Below are 21,144 nucleotides of genomic sequence, written 5' to 3'. Positions count from 1 at the left end.
TTGTGGGCCCTTCCAAGTAATTGTTTGGGGGGGGATGCATGGGGATGCGTTCCATAACTGCTGTAACTACCGTAAGTGGCGTAAACCAAAAGTGAAACTTAAGACGCTTTGGTCATCCAACTCCTAGCTTCTATGCCTCTGTTGTACGCCGGAGATTACACGAAATTTTCACAACTTCTAACTTATATCCACTGGGCCGCCTCCACTGCTCTATGTTTCCCCCTCCACTGCTGGCCCCATGAATTTGTCATGTTTACCCCCCTTTGGCGACATACCATATGTGTGTGCACATTTAGAGCTTTATATACAGTCGCGGGAAAAATTATTAGACCATCAAAAGTCATCAGAAACAATGGTTATGCAATCAAGTACTAACTCCTGTGTGTATCATGTGACTATAACAGACAGAAAAGAAAACATGGAATGCCTTAGAGCACTGTTTTTGTCAGTACAATGCCATAGCTACTGATGCAAGAACTTAAGTGATTTTGGTTATTATCAAGAAAACCATGGAAAACGGCTAGATATCAGCTCTGAAATTAAACTCTTATGAGCTATTTTGTTGTTATCATTATATTTGTCCAAACAAATATACCTTTAGTTGTACCAGGCATTAAAATGAACAAGAAATTGAATAAAACAAGGGGTAGTTTAATAATTTTTTCCATGACTGTATTTTGTAATATTGATCATTTCTTCCCTGCTGCTTTTTCTTATCCTTGCATAGAGCAACTGTAACCACACAGCTTCTTGTGGGATTAATAAGGGCGTTTTCACACAGCGTACTCAAGTCCGTATCCGAGTACGTTGGATCCCCAAGTCCGCTTAATTTTATCCATGTGAATGCGACCGTTCCACGCTTGAGCACCATGCCCAAGTCCAGTTGAGAAGGCAGTCCTGGGTCCGAACTGCCCGTACTGCAGCATGGTACATTGTCATGTGAATGCGATCTGTGGCCAAGTCCGGAAGTGACCTAATCACCATTCCGACAATAGAAGCGACCCAATCACCACGAGAAGATAGATGTCGCTCCTGTTGTCTCCTGAAAAAGCCTCGGATCCATGCAGCATGGGCTGGCCTTAACAACCAAACCTCTAAATGCTTAGTTTTAGTTTAGTTTTAGTTTCTTTATATCTTTTATCTTCTTCACCGTCGAATTCAAATAAATCCAAGACAGGACTCTGCTGCTTTCTCCCAACTTTAGTCTCCATGTTTCCACATAGAGTAGGGACGAGAAGACGCCTAAACGACAAGTGACAAGAAGTGACGGACTGTTAAATATCATATGGTGCCAGCAGCTAAAATTGCTTGAGGGAAATAAATCGATTTCATATCAATCCGACATTGACAAAGATGAAAACAAAGGGAATTTTATCCAGAATTTTTATACATTTTAGTTAGTTTTGTAAACACACAATACAGTTTCAGTTAGTTATCCTTTTTTCTTTTAATTATAGTTTTTATTTATTTCAGTTAACAAAAATGTTTTTACAATTCTAGTTTTCGTCATTTCGTTAGTTTTTGTTAACGATAATGACCTTGGAACGTATCCATGGACGGTACGGACTTGAGTACACTGTGTGAAAACGCCCTAAAGCAGGGGAGTCAAACTCATTTTCTTCCGGGGGCCACATTCAGCCCAGTTTAATCTGAAGTGAGCCGGACCAGTAAAAAAATTGCATGGTAGGCAATAAATGACAACTCCAAATTGTTTTAGTGCAAAAAATAACATTCAGTTATTCCAATATTTACATTTACAAACTATCCAAACAAAAAGAATGTGAATAACCTGAAAAAAAAAGAAATTTGGTAAGAAATATAAATACAATTTAATCAATATTATGCTTCAACTTACCGTTGATACATATGCAAACAATTTGGAGTTGTCATTTATTGCCTACCATGTAATTTTTTTACTGGTCCGGCCCACTTCAGATTAAATTGGGCTGAATGTGGCCCCTGGAAGAAAATGAGTTTGACTCCCCTGCTTTAGGGTGTTTTCACACAGTGTACTCAAGTCCGTACCGTCCATGGATACATTCCAAGGTCATTATCATTAACAAAAACTAACGAAATGACAAAAACTAGAATCAAAGAAAAAAAAAATGGTGTTGTCATTATCTATAGGTTATTATGATATTATTTTTGAGTTTGATGCCCTAACTTGCACTGTGCAAATTCATCCCGCGGGCCTTTGGGGGGCCGGTGTCCTGTCGAGCCACCCTACCTGTCGAGTTGAGCTACCTAGCGCTACTGAGCATGTGCATGCCCCTAAGAGTTTTCACAGTTTAAATGCCCATCAATTTGTGCTACCCCAGCAGAAGTGAGTCATATTTTGTACGTATACTTCTTTTATTGTGCCTTTTGAGTAGTAAGCATGGAAGTAATTATGTGCACGAAAGATAGACATAGAATATTGACGTTAGATGATAATAGCGTAAGGAAGTTCTTATTGTATGATATAGCGTTAAGTACGTGGGTCAGGTGGGTGTTAATGGCATTTAGGTTATTGTTTAAGTTAGTTCAACAGACGCCAATAATGGTAGCCTACCATTTAACTGACTAAATCTATGTTAACAATTCCTGTAAGCAATTACATGTGCACAAAGGATAGATGTAGAATATTGAAGTGAGATGATAATAACGCAAATTATGGTGTTTCTATAGTAGGAGTTTTATTTCATAGAAGTTATAAGCCTGTATAAATATGTTACCTGTAGTGGGAGCTTTATTTGATAGAAGTTATAAGCCTGTCGAAATGAGCTTCCTCTACCCATATTCAGATGAATAAGTAAATAATGGTGTTTTTCTACAGTCGAAGCATTATTTCATTTTCAAATAGGCGTGTCGAAACGTAAGGTAGCATGTTTTGACGGGGTAGCGTCAATCGATGGACGTCGCTGTCGATATAAGCTACTGGTAGCTTACTTCGACGGAGCAGCTCAACTCGACAAAACGCCGGTTTTGGCCCCCGGGCCGCATGTTTCACACCTGTGCCCTAAAGTATTGTGAATCTGAATGATTTAGGAATGGCTGATTTTTGCTCCTGTGGGCCGGATTGGACCCTATGGTGGGCAGGTTTTGGCCCGCGAGCCGCATGTTTGGCACCCCTGATATATAGACCATGTTCTGGTACTTTCATTCTATAAGTAAGAGCAATGGAATTCTGAGAGTTACTGTGTTATGATACTCATATTTTGTTGCTCCCATTAATATTAATCAGATTTTTATATAGTGATGTGTTCAGTGCAGTCCATTCATCTCCTTTAGATTAGCCCGCAAACTGGCTAGCCCGTGTTTCCTCTATGCATACTGGCGCAACACTGGGCATGTGTATGAAACCGTAGTCCATCCCCGCACCCCGCCCACCACCCTCCCTCTTCCCTTCGGTGCGTCTCGGTCCGCCCGCAGCAGTCTCCTTCCCGGCGAGGTTCCACTACAGAGATGGCTGCGAAAGTGTGCAGATCAGTACTCCTGTTGTCCCGGAGCAGCGGAGCGGTGGCCGGCAGCCTCCCCGCACTTGTTGTCTCTTCACAGCGACACCATCAGCACATAAGACCGGTGAGTCCCAGGACGGCTGTGCGTGTACCGGATGGGGGGGGAGAGAGGTGTCGGTCCGGGCTGGACGAGAGAGAGAGAGGGGAAGGTGGAGAGGGAGAGAGAAAGCGGCTGCTGTGGCGGCTGGTGCTGGTGCTGGCTAAGGAAGTAGAGCTAACTAGCCTCAAGATTTTTCCGTTCATGCCTTTTGCTCACATTGTGCTGAACGGAGGGGTGAGGCACGGGATGAGTCATTATATGTTCCCTGATCTGGGCTCTTGTTGGGGTATTTTAAAGATTTGGCTTTAGCTATGCAGTTGTTTTTTTTTTTTTTGTTTTTTTTTTTGGAGCGCCCATGTTCACCCCACTGGCGCTGCCCCGTCGTTTACTGTAACTAGCCTTCATTCACACAATGCCTTAGCCTATTTCTAATCTTTTCCTCTTCTTGCTGCGTCCTTCAACTTTGCTGCTGCTGCTTCTCTAATTGCTTGAGCCCGATCCATTTGAAGGTGATGGATTATTTCAGGATCCGCAGCAGATGTTGGGATTGCATTGAGTAGTATGGGTGTCTTAATTCAGTGTTACTGCAGTAATGATGTAGCCTGTAGCTGGTGGTTGTCTGCAGGTTGTAGTTCCTAGTTGACAGTCCATGACCGATGCTTCCCCCCCTCATCTCTGCGCTCCTCTATGGTGTGTGAAATGCAGAGTCTGCGTGTGGTGGTGCAGCAGAAACTCAGAATAATGAATGTCTGCCCAAAGCTCTAGAGGAAAACTACAGTTATGTGTATGTGTGTGTGTGTGTGTGTGAAGAGAGAGAGGTAGCTGTGCTCTCTGTTTATTCATGCACACACACACACATGAGACTTCACAGAAACATGGAAGCCCACACACTTGAATGATGTCAGACTCTCCAGCCAGCCTGCTGTTTCTCCCCTCCCTGTGGGTGTTTCCCGATTCAGTTGGGAGATCCTGGGTTTTCCTGGAAGCTGATGCAGGTCCTTTACAGAGACACTGTAGCAATAGATGCAGCCTCATGCTTGCAGTAGCAGGAGGGCGATTACAAAAGTGTTACTACAGTATAGTAGTTGCACATCTTGTTCCTGCCGTTGAGACCTGCCGCCTCGCTCAAACTCTGAGCCTTTCCAGCAGCAGACTGAAGTGAGAGAGAGAGAGAGAGAGGTGAAGCACAGGATGGAGTTGAATGCCAAAGAATGAGGAAGTCATTGCAGCTCAGGGCACTACCTTCTAAGTAGCTATGGCTTTTGTGACTGTATTTTTTTTTTTTACCGCACAACCCAGCCCTTTTTTCTTTTTTACCGCACAACCCACCCCTTTTTTCTTTTTCATATACTCTGTGATAATGATCTTCTTTCTTTTGTTTTGATTTTTTTTCCCTTTTCTGTTGTAGTAACACACACTGGGCAGAGGCTTTGTGAGTTAAATGAGGCTCACCTTCATGTCAGACAGGCCGGTCTGGAGGCTAAGCAGCTGTCAGAATAGGAAACACTGGTTCCACATCAGCCTCTGCTGCTGTCACCCACTGTGAGCTATTACATTAGAGCACATTTACCCCCGTGGAGAGGAAATATTCACCCTTCTTCTAAAATAAGTGTAGGTCTATTCAAACTTTAAGTGATTTAACAGGTTGACTTGCATTTCACTGTTTCTCAGCAGAGTGGGCTCTAATAGGTTTTCATTTTATTTCAGTCAGCTCAGGTTGTAGTTTTGTTTGCCTGTCATATTGTGTCTTTATCCATTGAAGCGTAGCTGCTGCAGCTCCTATCGTAGGCCTGTCACTGTGTGACAGCCAAGCTTCTGTATTCATTTGTGAGTCGTTCACTGCGGTGTGGGCACTCTGTTTCTAGAGTTGTCTCTATAAAGCTGCAGTGGGACACATGCTTATGACTTGCCATTAAGCATGTCTGTTTTATGGAATATGTTCTTTAGAAGACAGAAATATTCTGTTTAGAGCTAAATTTGGAGAAATGAATAGGCTAAATATTTTGATTTGTACCCCATCTGTGATGCGTTCATGAACCCAGTGATGCAAAGCAAACTGTGTGTTCCAGAGGCTCACATTTAACCCACAGTGGAGTACTATTGAGTCAGCTGTCATATAAAATACTGCTGTCCTGAAGTGTGGCAGGGGAGTTGAATCATTGTGAATAAACTGTCCCATAAAAAACACTGTAAATCACAAATACGTGCATTTGCATGTAATGCATCTAAAATACAAGGTGAATCTGGGAGTGTCCCACCAACTGAGGTCACATAATGACCCTTGAATTCTTTGTTTCCTTTTAAACCGACATCTTCATTAAAGCTGAGCACTTGGTGACTGTGGTGTAGTTGGGCCAGGGGGTCTAACCCCTCTCCTGCCTTTTAATCCAATCAGTGTAGGAGTAAACTAATTTATCCCTGCTGCTTTCACAGACTCACTGCTCAAGAGTTCTGGATTAGTGAGATAAGAGAGTGACTGCCAGCTTGTGGCTGTTGTCTGCTAGGAAGGTGATAAGATGGTTGAATGATTGATAAACCTGTCCACAGAAGCAGTTTAATTACTATTATTCTGTCCTTTAAACTGGTTATAGATGTTATGTATAATCTTCCATTAACTTGTGTGGCTGGGAGTTGAACTATTGTATGAAGGCAAAAACATTTTGACATCAAATAGTGAGTTGAATGTCACATTAGTTGTCATTTATGGAGATTATGCTCATTAAACTTTTCTTTGTTGGGTTCAGAGTGTGATGATTGACAGGTGTATCACTCTCCTGCTTGGAAAAGATTGTAACTGATGGCATTTCTGTCTTTAGGCCAAATCTGATGATTGCGTCTACTCTCATGTCTGGTAACACTTATTGACATTAATCTTCATAATCTTTTTTCTGTACAGCTGTTGTGATTCATTTTCACTGATACTGGGTTACTGTACACAGATGCTATTTTAATGGCATCAAGGGTTTTCTGTAGTGAGTGGGAAAATTGATTGAAGATTTCCTGAGGGCTTTCATACACTCTGGCTGGACTCTGGGGGGGGATGATATGATAGTATTTCAGATTGTCAAAGGTGTAGTTACAAACATGACTGATGAGTGATCCAGATGTTGCATACACTCCGTATGTTATGCCGTTTTCCTGTTTCTAGTAATAATCTGCATCACTGCTGTTAAGTTACATTCATTAGCATCTGGTATGTAAATAAGACCATCACAAAATGGAAAATAAAAGTCATGAAGAGGCAATGTAAATGGAAGGGGAAGCTGACAAAATAAGCAAAACAATATAATAAGCAATTGAATATTTTACAACATAAAGCGTTTCTAAGCTGTTAGAAAGAAAATAATGCAGTACAACTACATAGTATATTATTTCCAACTGAGCACTTGAACATCTGAGGAGTTCAGTCCACTCCAGGCTGCCCACTTTTCAGTGTTTGAATTAGTTTTCGATAGTGGGCTGCAGAGCAATGGACAGGAAAGAGAGAAGAGACGACAAATCTTGTATTGCCTGGCAGCCTTGTTAGTTCACTGTGCCTCAGCAGCACCCTTTCTTTGGCAGGCCTAACTCTATATACCAAATGACTGCATTTTCACAAATGTGTTTGTCCTTTTTGGAGGTCATCGGTGCAAAGTAAGATCTAGAATTTGTCACAAGCTATGAACCATGTGTGTTTTCACTAGGGCTATGTTGTCATCCCATTATATCCTTTGTTGTGTTGCTAAAGGAGCTTTTGCCTGTGATGTAGCTGTTTGCTGTCCTTTTTAGGCAGGAAATTGGGGTAAAAGGTGAGTGGAGCCTTAAAGTAAACATGTTTATCATATGGTTATTAGGGCAAACAAAAGCTCTTGTCAGGTAATATTAGTATAGACTACACTGAATATTAACCCTCGCAGTCTGATGTTGTGCAATTCAGTGTTCCTGTGGTTCCTAATTCCAAAAAACAAGTTTTACATTTACATAAATGTTCAACAACAGGTGTGAGTTTTTATTCTTCACAAGAAACAGTCTGTCCTAGTTGATGCTAGATTCTTTTTGAGTACTATGATGGAATGACTTGGCTTGGACATAAATCAATACATGTAAATATTATATCTTTCCACACGTTCCCAGCTGTTTACCACACTGTTATCTTGTTGTTTGTCAAGTTGTAATGCCAGCCTGCATAGATATCACTTGTATATCTACAGTACTCATAGCATATAACATACAGCTGTGACTGACTCACATTTGTCACCATTGTCAGCATGTCAAACACAAAGCACAAAGAATGCTTAGAAATGTATGTCTTTAAACTGGTTGAACCTGCTACTCAGTTGGTCATTCACAGTTATTACATAATCACCTTAGTACAGTTATTTTGCATAATCTTGATAACTGTCTTTATTCACCTTTATAAAATAATCTGAAACTAACAGAAATGTAATTTTATGTATAGTCTGTCTGTCTTATTTTTTTTAACAGTTTGAGTTTCTAGTACTTGGCCTCTGACTGCATCAGTACTTGTTTAGCAGGTTTATTTGCCTTCTTTCAGGCAGAGCAGTTCGGTTATGTCTCATTTTTACACCACGCATTGTCCCGCTTTCTAAAGAAAAATGCTTGTTGGCATCTCAAATGAAACAGAGATGGTTCCAGTTACTTCAGCTTCTAAAGAATTACTTCCAATGCAGGGGGCACTCAACCTGACTTGCATAATATCCAATGTCTGCTGTTGTTCAGGATCTGTATGGCTTCAGCACAATGCTATTTAGGCCCATCCCACAGTCATTCTCAGTGTGTACATTTACAATACAATTAGGCTGAATGTCTGTGACTTCGGCTCAACCAGACTTCAGTGCAGTGCTTTTGGTGAAACAAACACAACAAATACAATGCTGTAAGTGCTAACGCTCTTAAAGGTTTTCTAGGAGTGGGTCATTATGCTTCATTTGTCGTATGCTTTATAGTGATAATCACATTAGAACATCTCCTGTCTTTGTCTTTATTGTCTTAAGTAGCGCTGCAGCTGCGGGCACAGCAGCTTCTAATGCAGGTATTTTTACACATGCCACATGAACAGCTGTGAATTTGACATGATACGACTGCATCATTTTTCTAAACCAGGCCTTTTTTTTTTGGAGAATTCATGACCAAGGAGATAAACCCTACTCCCCCTTAGGCTTCACTGTATCTCTAAACATATGCTAATGTGTGTCCTGTTTCCCCTGTGCTTTCTTCCTGTAAAGTCCCTGTGAGTCCATTGCATTACAGCACCTGCTAAGTATTGTAACCTTTTCTCACACTCACCAGCTGTTTGCCCTGTGGTCAAGTGAACTGTCCTGGAAGGTGAATAGGTGCAGAACTGGAGTCTTGCTGGACTATGTTCTGTTTTTATCAAGTCTAGAGGCTGCAGCCCCCATCTGTCTCCTTGTATGTGGAGTGATTATTCTACTTCTTCAGCTCCTTATGATTTACATTATGGCCACACACTTCTGTAATCTGCTGTTTATTATGGAGACGCAGCACCGTTGTAATGGATGAGACAATTGTGAAGGACAAACTTCTCATTAGTACTCTGGATGGGATTTCACCCTTGATGTATTAAATGACTGGTGATCCTCTGCTGTTGTCGTAGAGTAATTAGCTGCTTCACATGTTTCCGTGTGGCCCAGCGTGTCTCCAGTCAAGTCTGAAAAGGACATTAAACTAGGCCAATGTGTGTAATGTGATGATGGATGGAAGCAACGCTTGGTTACCCCCCTCTCATCTCTGGGACGTCTGGCTGGTGGCGTCCTCTGCCAGTAGGGCAGGTGAGAGCGCTGCTAGAACCTGAAGGTCATCAGCAGCACAGGCTCTCGTGCAATCAGGTACGGGACCGGGCTCATTGTTTATGACAGCAAAACAAATCCAGGGTCCAAATGAACATTGTAAATTAGACTGAAGGTCAGCTGGGCTCAAATATGTCAAAGAGTGTTAGACAGTTATGTGAAAGCACTGCTAGACTGACGTGTTGTGTTGTCATTTTGTGCAAGTCTGGACTAGTTTGTCTTCTTCACACTGTGCCATCAGCTGTTTACATGCACAACTCTATTGCAGCATTACAGTAAATATATTACTAAATAGCTGCAATCTCTAAAGAGTTTAACATAATTCTGTTTTTGATCTACCTTTGGATTCTGACTACTTCGTGTTGTTTTTTGGGTTAAACAACATTTTCATTATTTTTAGGCTATATTGTGTTTTTCGTGTAGATTTATATAACATCTTAAAAATTGCATTAAAAGTTTATACCTGCAGTCTAGAGGACATTAAAAGGCTTTAAAATAGGGCCACACATTGGAAAAAGCTGCCATCGAAATGTTATTTTTGTTCAGATATGGATAGATAAAAAAATGCAGGAATTTTCATCAGACAATTTGAGTAGCTCAGCTTGGACAGAATTAATCACACTACAATGACTTTTTGTGGTTTAGTGCATCTGACACAGAAATAGAAATATTACCCATAAAGCTGAAAAATAAGTTTTTACTTTTATTATGATCCTTTTTTAAACTTTTAATGTTAAACACAACTGGTTTCAGTGAAGCAAGTATTTGAGCACTGTTTGCTGCTCTTTTGGAATAATTTTGGAGGAAAATTGGGAGGGAGGAGGGGTTATTCACCATGAAGTCACTATTGACAAAGTACGTTTGTTTTTAATACAGTAAAACAGATAGTCTAGAGCTTTTCATTTTGTAACCAAATCTTCTTTTTCTGTGTCTTTCTCACTCATTTTCAGTCAGTGACCCTGTGATTTTACCAGTGTGTGCATGTGGACATTGTGATGGCAGTGCTGTAAAATATGTTTTCTAGACCTATTTCATTACAAATGGAAAGTGTGTGAATGTGCTATAGTGCTGCTTTCATTTGTACTTTTTTTTTTTTTTTAACTTGTTTTAGAATTCCTTGTGGCGTCCACTAGTGCTGCTTCACTCTCCATTTACATCAGTGATACAATGGAAGAGATGCATTTCTTCCTTGTTTCGAATCGATTTCACTTCATTCACGTTGTGCAGACTTCAGTCTGATTGAACTTTGTCCTCTGAAATAACACAAATCTCCAATGTGGAGCCAATTAGAGAGCAAGGAGGTGGGGCTGACCTCTCCTTCAGGAATTATTGATTGTTTATGCCCTTGTTAGTGGAAGTTCATTGCGAATTAATACGAGCAGCAGCAGTGTAGGAGAAGTGGCTGCGTTGATGGACATTGCTTTTGGGTAGTCCCATCACTTTCATCTTGTGAATGTTGTTTTATCTGTACACAAAGCTCTGCCATGTGGAGACCCTTGAGCATACACAGTCAGTCAGTGAGTGCAGAATGTGATCTTAAGTTAAGTTATCGTCTTAATTAAAACGAAAACAGTAGTCAGATTATTGTGTGTTGAACCATTCTGTTCTGTGTTCCTCCATGCTAATCATCTGTCTCTTCAGTGAAGTGACAAAATAAACAAAAAGAGGGGAAAAAAACAATATGGCATATGGAAAACGACAGCACCATTATTTCCACTTGTGCAGTAAAAGCAGTAATTCAGTAATAGATGGGCAGTACAGAAAAAGGAAATCAGGCATTGTGCGACAGCTGGCACAAGAGCTGCAATTGGCTTAAAACTAAACTGTTAAGCAGCTCTTAATTGGAGCAGGTACCGATTATGTATGAACGAATCCTGTTTTAGTGATGGAGTAATGGCTGGAACGCTGGGTTTGTGTGATGTGAGGATTCCCTCGGCCTCAGGCTCACCTTTCTCACTGAGGGGAAACTGGGTGAGTAGGGCTGCTTCTCATTACTGTTCTCCCATCTCACTGCCAGCACAACTGTAAGGATTATTGCATACATCTAACTACCGAACACCATTTGCTTCAAAATTGGAGTTTTACGCAGAAGGCTGGCACCCTGTTCCCAGCAAAATTAGCAGATCACTGCACAAGTGAAAAATGCTCAGTCAAGTGTTAAACTACTTTTTTTTTTTTTTTTTTTTTGCACAGTAGCACTGCTGCCACTGACTTCACTCAGCACATACTGAAATTTAATGAGCACAAACACTGTATGTTTAAATTAGGTCTATGAGGTACAGGTTGTTACTGAAAAAGAGGTTTTGAAGATCCCTGAAAGCAAATTTTGAGTATGACTCTGCATTTATTTATTTGTTTATTTGTTTACTTACCAAGACATTGATTCTCTCTCAAGGCCATTTATTTAACTGTTATGTTTCTGTCTGTTTCTATGGGATTATTTGTAATTATTTGGACATTTACATGTTTTATTTTGTCTTTGAGCACATCATATTTACTTATTTGCTTAAAATCCTGCTCTTGGTATAGATAATGTTCTGTGTTATTAATAGTTCTATTTAAAAAAAGTAGGGTTTGTAACCACACACCTATGTTTCTATCTTAATGTCCCCATTAAATGAAAATATTAATAAAAAAAAAAGAAAAAAGACTGAATTACTAATGCATGTCTCCAAGTCACTTTTGAGGAACATGTGATACATTATGGCCTATTTCTACTTTATTAGGTTAAAATTTAAACAGACTGGCTTGCAACACTTTTTCAGATGTTGAAGAGAAGCCCTAAAAGGCAAAAACAGCATACAAATTACCAGTGTTGACTGTGTAAGAGGGACCCCTGCAATCTAAACAACACTAATAGCGCTCACTTGTATGCTCATAAGTATTCCTTTTGTTCCATCTTGATCGATGCACAGGGTTAATGGCAGAAGGGCTTGACATTTTCAAGTGTGTTACACCTTTTTTCCCTGGTGATTTGACAATACAAGCCAGCGTGACTTCTGATTAAACTGGTTGAATTCTGATGCAGATGGATGGATGGGGCTGCTCCGCTGGTTAGAAATGTGCATGCATTTCAGAGTTGGGTGCTTCTATGAAACTGGTCCGTAACAACAGGACAGAGAGGCTAAAAATTCAAACCAGATGTAGAATAATGTTATGAAGCAAGTTTGGAAGCACTTTGGGTCTTTTTAAAAAATAAGTATTTACTGAGATAAAAGAGAAACAATTTTTCAGATAAAACTCATTTTTATATTATTTTTATATTATTTTAATACAAAAATCTGCATGTAACACAGTAAAAAGGACACAAAAATTACACGCTACAATTTTTTAAAAATATCTTTTTATTCTCTCATAGGTACATTTTTGGAATCGAACTAATTATACAAGGCAGACTGTTTCACAAAAATGACCACTGTTGCAACATCATTCATGATTTATATGTGTTTAAATGGGCAGGTTCTCATGTATTGCAAATGGACACGATGGGTTACATACAAAACCTCGAATGAGACTGCCGATTCATGAAAAACTTGCATCTCTGGATTAGAAAAACCACTAGGATCGACACATTTAACACAGTGTCTTTATTTATGGTGCTATATAAGACCATTTCAAGCCATGTGGTCCAGGTAAAATCCACTGACACCTAGGTTTTTTTTCATGTTCCAATTTTGGTCCTATTTTTGGCCCCAATATTTGATTAAAAATTCATTAATTTTGGGATGGCTCTGAGCAAGAGAATATTTTTTTGCATTTATCTGAGGTCATCATTAGGTACATCCTGGGGGGAAATATGTCTAAGTTTCTGTTTTATTATTGGGTCTAAAAAGCTGGCAAAGTGCCAGGTACCAAAATGTACCCAGTTTCATAGAAGCACCCAGTTGTAAGTGTGTGCTACAACTTGCTGGTGTTTGGTGTAAGGTTACCAGGGAAATGAGGGTTTGACTGGTCATGGTTAACAGGATCTGTGGAGAGCTCTGACATCATCCTTGTGTCGAGGTCATTGTGGGAGTGTGTGTCGACTTGAGTGGAATTATCTCTCCATGGTGGCTTAGTAAGGCACTGTGCCAAGCAGGACGCTGTTTGTTGTTTCTTTAAGCATCGACTCACATTGTTTCTCTTTACCCTGGGTGGTTGGCATACATTAGTCACAGCTGCCACAATGAGGCTTCTTTAAAGTTGCATCCATATACTGTAATTCTACTCTTTCTACCACATAAATGAAAAAGCCTATCGACATGACATTCTCCTAAAAGGAAATATATGTCAAAGTGAGCATGTCATCATTTTCTCATCATCAAAGCAAGTCTGAAATTATCCTGTGTAGATTTGACTTTTAATAAAAAAAAATATGAATCATTTCTTCCCTTTAAAGACACCTACGGAGTATTGCAGACTGATAAATTGCATTTGTTGTCAGTGTCATATGAATATGCATGATAAACACATCGCAAACAAATATTTTATACGTAATAGATTGCGTTAGACCAATTAGAAACTATAGGCAGAGGTTGCCACTGATAATGTGATTGTGCCACTGAAAATAGTAGTAGATTCAGTTTGTCTTATTTCTGAAGTAAAATATAGTCAGTTTTAGCCAATCATGTCTTTTCAGTATCAACAGTTTTAGTGGTAGAGATGGGAATGATACAGCCGATTAATCAGCTATGCTATTTTTCCTCCAAACTGTTGACCTTTAAAAATCCACTATACATTGATCTCTGCAATGGATAAGAAAAAATATTTTATTTGCATGCATTATTGACTTCTCTTGGCTCAAATTGAAGTTTTAATTGGTCTCATCATGATCTCTTATGCATATTATATGAGTTCTAATAATTATCTGATTGAAGTTGAAGACAAAATACCAGATTAAACAGTGTGGCTACTAGTTTCCCCTTTTTCTTTATCAAATGAACACTTTTTGAATTATGCAATCAGGAAATATATAATTGTCTTGTGTTTTTATCAATGTATATGCCTACTGTGTAGACACACAGTAGCATTTGTAGGAGGTCTTATGGGAACAAATGGATCAGTGTGGTGAACCCTTTTCCCTCTACAAGAAAGTTTGATAGCCTCCTTTCTGCACCAGTGAAGTAATATTTCTACTTGATAAAAAACAGCACCCACACAACACAAATGACAGACATTCTCAGCAGTGGTTGTGAGAAAATAGGGTTTTGTCAAGAGCTGGAGGCAGCCAGCCCATAATTCTGTATGCAGAAAAAATCCCTGGCAATGCATTCACATTCAGAAAGGGACATTTGACCTATCCGATGAAGAAGTGAAAGCCAAGAACTTCAGCTATTTTGGATTTTTATTTATGGATTCAGAACAGATGGCGTGTTACAAGTGCAAGTATTGTGTGTAAAATGTGATGTAAGCAGTGTACCTGAAAGACCCTGACCTGTAGAGCTAATAGGCCTATACATTCTTTAATAATCATTCATTGCAATTCTTAGTGTTATCTAAATGTTGAACACTCTTATCACACATTGTGTATGTTTCTCGTACCTCCAATACTGTTGTGCTATTAATATTTTTACCTCTGGGCCCTGTTTTGTTTTATCTTGTTACTCACAAGAGGATTCCTACTGATAGAAATGTACTTTTGTTTTGATAGCATTTAACACATTTAGCCTGCAACTAATAATGAATATGCTAATAGGATACTCTGAAGGGAAGCTTTAAGGATTTTGTGAGGTGACAGAGGCTTAATCATCAGAGTTTTATAAAAAAAAAAAAGCCAAGGTGGGGTTGAAGGGGTTGTACTCTTTCTACATTAAATTATTGAAATATACCTAGTAGACCTAAACATTTCACCAGAGTTTTCAAAATAAAGTTTCCTGAAGTTATGCTGGAGATACCACTGTATTGGATTGTAGAGATATGAACTAAACCTGTTTACTCTGATGGACGGACAGATTTATGTGACCACTACAGAGAGTAGTGAGTCACTCTGCTGGTCTCCTATGGCCAGGAAAACTCATGCAACAGGGCCTTTGATCAGTGCATCAGAAAGTAATGAAATGGGATGAAAACCACTAAGACTTCTGGAGTCAAAGAAAGTGATAAAAGCTAAAAGCACTGTTGTTTTGACTAAAGCCCTAAATGAACAGAATGGAATTTGATGCTTAAATCTCATCATTTCATTTGATTATGAGGCTTATGAAGGTATAAAGTCATTATGTGATGCTAACATCTTTTCACTGTATGTTGATTGATGGTTCAGACTAAACTGTGACAATTCTGACCTTGCTTGGACAATTCCAGACAGATCTTTATTGCAGCTACTGACAACACAAACCTCACAGAAAGCAGAGGTGATTTGTAGTTTTACTGTGGCTGTTTTCTGTCTAAAAACAGAGCTAAGATAACAGAGCTATAATGTAAACTATCAGCTGATGCAGCACATGAAGATGATAAGACAGTGTTATTTTGATCGACTGTCACAATAACTAGCTATGAGTTTTAGTTTCAATAAGAAAACTTTATGACGATAATACAGATATGTCTAAACAATGACACACATTTTACTCAGTGAGTGATAAAGTCTGTGGCTACATAGCCTTAATTCATTGGTGGTTTTGGTAGCCTTAAGTAGAGCTGGGTAAAAAAGATCGATTTGATAGATTTTGGATCTATTTTATTAAAATTTTGTGTCGGTGAGTAATAGTGGATGAGGAAGGATGGGGAAAACACCTCTGCGGAAGGTCCTCCCGGCCTCAAACATGAACCCACAGTGCGGAGCAACTGGCCGCCCAGACCATCTGGTCGGCGGAGGCTTTCCGAGGCAGGTCGTGGAAGTCAGTCGTTCTAGGAATATTAACTTGGATCCATACTCAGCCATACGTGACAGTAATGCGCCTTTATGCTAGAAGTCACCAGCCATAAAACAGAATAAAGATGATGAAGAAGTCCATTCTGAGCCACAGTAGAAACATGGGAATGTTTCTGTCCCGTTCATTATTTAAGAGCAGATTCAGGTATTTACTGCTAAAATTTCATATTCATTTCCTTTGTATTGTCATTATTTATACCAGTATTGATGTGTGGCATAGCTGTGGTAGTCAAATATTCAGGTTACAGCTCAAAATTGTACTTTGGTATCACTAAATGAATCTGAAGCAATCAATTAATACTGACTCGAATCAATATCAGATTGGATCAGATCGAATCGTGATCAGTCAATTCAGAACCTTATGAATCGAAATTGAATTGATTAAGGAAATTGGCCATGATACCCAGTTCTAGTCTTAAGTGTGTTCTGTTACTCAGTTTCCTTTTGCTGTTGAGAATTTGGAATATCAAAACTACATGTTGCCCCCTTGAATTAATGATCTGTTTCCTAGGTAGAGGTGGATCTTCAATAATAAAAGAAGTTGTATTACAGAGGACACACAGACATAAGAGACTGCTTGACTGAGACTACATGCAATCTGAAAGGTCATGACAAAAAAAAAAACTCCATTGGTCACAAATAGTGAAGTGCATTCATGTGAGATGGGCTTTGCTTGCACCTCCCAGTTTTTGATTTTTGTCCCCTCTTCAGTTTTCCAATAACGGCCTGCTCTGTGTCTGATAAGAGCTGTCTTTTTTTCTGAGTGATGTTTGTGACAACGTAATTACACAACCAGAAGAAGAACTGAGAACTGAGCCTTAACTGAGATTGATCAGACTCAAAGCACATCCAGGGAGTCAATGAGCCCCAGAAAGCAAGACTCTCTGTTCGGCCCGGCGCCCAGTTTGTTTGCAATGTAATTACCTAGATTTGAAGCAGTGCCATGGTAGACACAAACACACAGGGAATTCACCATGGATAAAAGAAACAAAGATGCACACCTCAATGAACTCTAGGCCCTCAAGTCCCATTGTATTAACTGTAATAATAAACTGGACAGTGCAGACCAGTTTTGCATCCTTTATAGGTCAGGATATGCTATTTTTCTGATCTGTGGGTGTGAACAGAATAGTCTTCCTGTTTTCCAGTCACCTCTGTACATTTAACATCTAGTTTTAAATAGACTGGACGGTCTGAACTTTGAGCCTCGTCCTTTTAAATTAACCCCTACATCAAGTGGATCGATGATCGGAGACACACATGAAACAAGCATGACCGATCCAGGGAGCCGTGTTGAGGCTGTGCGTGGCCATGAGAAGAAGAGGGGAGGGGTCAAATATGCAGCAGAGTGGTATTGCAGGGTTAAGACTGTTTTTCGCTGTCTCAGCACTTTGGAACCTCATCCAGTCCTGCCAGTCATTTAATGATATTCTAGACAGTATTTCTATATGGACTATAGGTTTTGACCAGATAATCTTGTTAGAAGGGTATTGCAGAAATGCTGGTAGGCGTGGGAAATATAGCCAAATTATAATATCCCAATTTTTACTGTGTCGCAGACTTTTTAGTATTAATGCAGTATTAATGTTGACTGTGCTGCAGTGTTTCTGAGTTTGGTTTTTGCTTCTTATAAAGCATGTATTCTATTCCTGGGTAGGATTTCTTCACCATGTAAGCAAATTGATGCACTTGTAACCATTTTGTTTATCTGCATGCAACAAAATATCTACTATAGTGGCTTTTCCATTGGACATCTGTGCAAAACTTTACCGATATTTACTAAATGTCGAAAAAACAGAGGTGCGTAATATCGTTTTTTTTCATTAAATCACAAATGAGATGATTTGTTTGTATATTATTGTGAGATGATATGAGAAGTCATTCCATAAACATTGGGACATACATAAATATCATGTTGATTTACAGATATATTCATTAATATTATATATAACCCCTCTATCCCTTACTAAATTAAAAAATGATTCGGTTTCCTGGCGTGTCCACATATACCGCCCCATGTTTTTTAAAAAAAACTCTTCTTCTTCGCTTGTTGTAATGTGTCAACATCTGGGTTTTTTTGTTCACGTGACTCTAGTTCCGGAAAAAGGTCTTTCCGTCGCAGTTTTGCGTGATATACCAATTGCGCTACACCCGAAAAACCACCTCTTGCCAATGCGAAAACTTGTCATCGAAAAATGAGAGTTTGGGCAAAATTGTCTTTTTCCATTCCGAGTTATATTCGTGCAATTTGAGGGTCAGTAGAAAAGCGACTAATGACTTTACTTATGTCAAGTTTAGCTTCTATCAGAGTATTTTGCTAATGATGGAATCAAAAATGTACTCACACATACTGTATGTAATAATTTCCACAATAACATATATCACCGTACTTAGAGTGGAGACTTCTACTATGTAGTCCACTAACCCTCTCCTTCCTCAGTATTACTAAATCACAAATAAGTGTGTTTTCCTCTGTTGTAACTTCAACTCTTCTTTTTTAACCTTCTGATTGTTATCATGATGAGAAAGATCAGCTGTCGTCCACTTTATTTATTTATTTTTACCATCACTCTAATCTCTAAGTTAGGTCTAAGGCTACGTTCAGACAGAAGGTTTTAATGCACAATTCTGATTTTTTGGTGACATCCGATTTCTTTGTATGCTTGTTCATATTACACATTAAATGCGACTTCTATCAGTTTTGAGTATGAACAGAATGCGACCCTGAAGTGACCCACATGTGCAAAAGAATTCCGGACGTAATATGTGACCACACTGGCATGCACTGTGTTTACAGAAGTAAATATGTTTTTCCCACTGCTCCTCCTCCTGGGACGCAGAATTGTGGGGTTGTGTCACATTTCAATGACGTAAAGGTCGGATAAATGCGACCTGGCCATTCAGACTGAAGTCACATTGCAAAATATCAGATACGTATCAGATTTAGGACCACATAAGAAAGTGGCCTGGGTTGGATTTGGAAAAAAAAACATCAGATTTGTGCTGTTCAAACTGTCTTTAACAGATCGGATACAGGTCACATATGGACAAAAAATGGATTTGGGCCACATTTGCCTGCAGTCTGAATGTAGCCTTAGTCTTAAGAAAGTAAAAATTAATTCCAGCCTCAACCCCTTTTAATGGAGCTGCTCTATAATGTTAAAGGTTCACACATGTCCCCTACAGTTCCACCAAGTTTCATTTAAATCGATGCTGTAGTTTTTGTATAAATCCTGCTGACACACAAACAGAACGGTTCATTTCATTTGGTTGAATGTCAAAGGCATCATCTTTACTAACATTAATGTTTGTGTACGCAACTGTTTCATTGAATTGAAAAGGCATAATGGGAATATATGTCAGTAAATGTAATGTGCATACGCTTCCTTAGTATTTTGCTTGCGAGACCTATAAATTACATACTGTGTGTTAAGTGAATTTTCTTTGACACACTGATGCAAAAGAACCCATAAGCCATAAAGGAGCCCAGAGCAGTGATTTATGACGATGTCAAAATGTGACTAGGGATATGTTGCTACTTTATTATAATAGACACAGAAAAGTAGTAAATACAGCATCTTTCATCTTAGATGTTACAAAGCCCAGCTGTACTGTGGCTCAGATAATTTAGTTTTGACATGATCTTATTCTATGACCAATGTTAAAATAACGAATGCTCATATGGTGCGAGCCCATCATGGTCCATTCAAATCCTGTTCATTGACTTCCTGTGTTGTGGATTATGAAAGTCAGTTAGGACTAAAAGGGGCTGATATGAGAGATACAATCTTCTGTCTGCTCAAAGGCACCTCCGGGAAGCAGGGCAGTGAGTAAATTGCTTATGTAAATAGCCCTGCGTCTGTAATCCATTGTTGATGAGGTCTCTGACATGACGGCCACACGCAAAAGAATTTGAGAGATTCTTTTGTTCTCTGGATTAAAAGAGCATTTAACACTTGACTCGTAGCAGCATCTGGGCATTAATCTGTGAAGGTATATTCAATAATAGCAGCAGCAGGCGTACAGATAGGGCAGCGTTCGGGTAAAACAATGGCGACTTGCTGTCTTGTTAATGGTCATCTATAGGGAGTGTGTTTGTTAATGAAAGCTGACAGCTCTAATTGTTGTTCTCGGTCGTTGAGTAACGCCGTGCTGTTTGTAGACGCTCATCTTTATGGCACAACTGCAGTGTGGTATTAATAAGCATGGCATTCGCGTAGGCTAATGCTAATTACCGCTATATGCATGACTGGGGAGGACTCTTCCCTTGAGCTTTGACTGTGTTTTCAGACTGTGGCTGTGACTTTAACAGAAATAAGGTGCAGGGTTTTGTTTTTGTGCTGCTCATTCAGCAGGTTGAGACTGTACTGCAGGTGCGATAGGTATGCAAGAGAAATGAGAAATATGTCCTGTCTTATTTATTTATTTATTTTGCACATGGAAGAAGAAGCTGTTGACCTCAAACGTCTGTAGTTTTATCATCCCCGTTCCATTCACAGACCAGAAACAAGCACATGGCAGTCCCACGACCTTCTGCCAGAGAAGGTTATTGGTGACCCTGCCTCTCGCTGTCTACCTCAGTGTATTTGCATAATGCTGCAGGCCTTGGACCAGTTTGAAACACACACACTTCTCACAGCATCACACACATATTGCCTGTTTGTCTGTTTTTGAGACGGGGGATTGCAAGTCAGTTTTTGTCTTCAAAGCCTTTGATTTGAAATGAAGCTGTGAGGGGAAAAAGACGGGCAGCACAGAGAGGTGGAGATACTAGACATTTCCATTCTCACTATAGTGCTACTCATCCTTTGCCAGCAAGCTTGTGCTTCACGAATCTAAAAATAGGATGGAAGAAATGGTGGAGAGATCTTTGTTGGAGCATGCATTTCCATGGTGACAGTCTGCTGTGTTGGGCTTGTGATGAGTAAATCATTTTATAGGACGAGACTCTGG

The 21,144-nt window shown here is 39.5% G+C and overlaps 1 protein-coding gene across 2 annotated transcripts in view; it reads left to right on the top strand.

Moving 5' to 3' along the window:
* The first annotated feature begins 3,401 nt into the window (after positions 1–3,401).
* Positions 3,402–21,144, top strand: part of mcu (mitochondrial calcium uniporter) — an 86,530-nt gene continuing 68,787 nt past the window's right edge. For both annotated transcript variants that reach the window (XM_030156868.1, XM_030156867.1), the window contains exon 1: positions 3,402–3,561. In XM_030156868.1, coding sequence (XP_030012728.1) covers positions 3,445–3,561 — 117 coding nt within the window. In that variant the 5' untranslated portion in view covers positions 3,402–3,444. The remainder of the gene's footprint in view (positions 3,562–21,144) is intronic.

The sequence above is a fragment of the Sphaeramia orbicularis genome, chromosome 15 (genome assembly GCF_902148855.1).
Source record: "Sphaeramia orbicularis chromosome 15, fSphaOr1.1, whole genome shotgun sequence".
In the NCBI taxonomy this organism is placed as follows: Eukaryota; Metazoa; Chordata; class Actinopteri; order Kurtiformes; family Apogonidae; genus Sphaeramia; species Sphaeramia orbicularis.
This window is presented reverse-complemented; position numbering and strand designations above follow the sequence as displayed.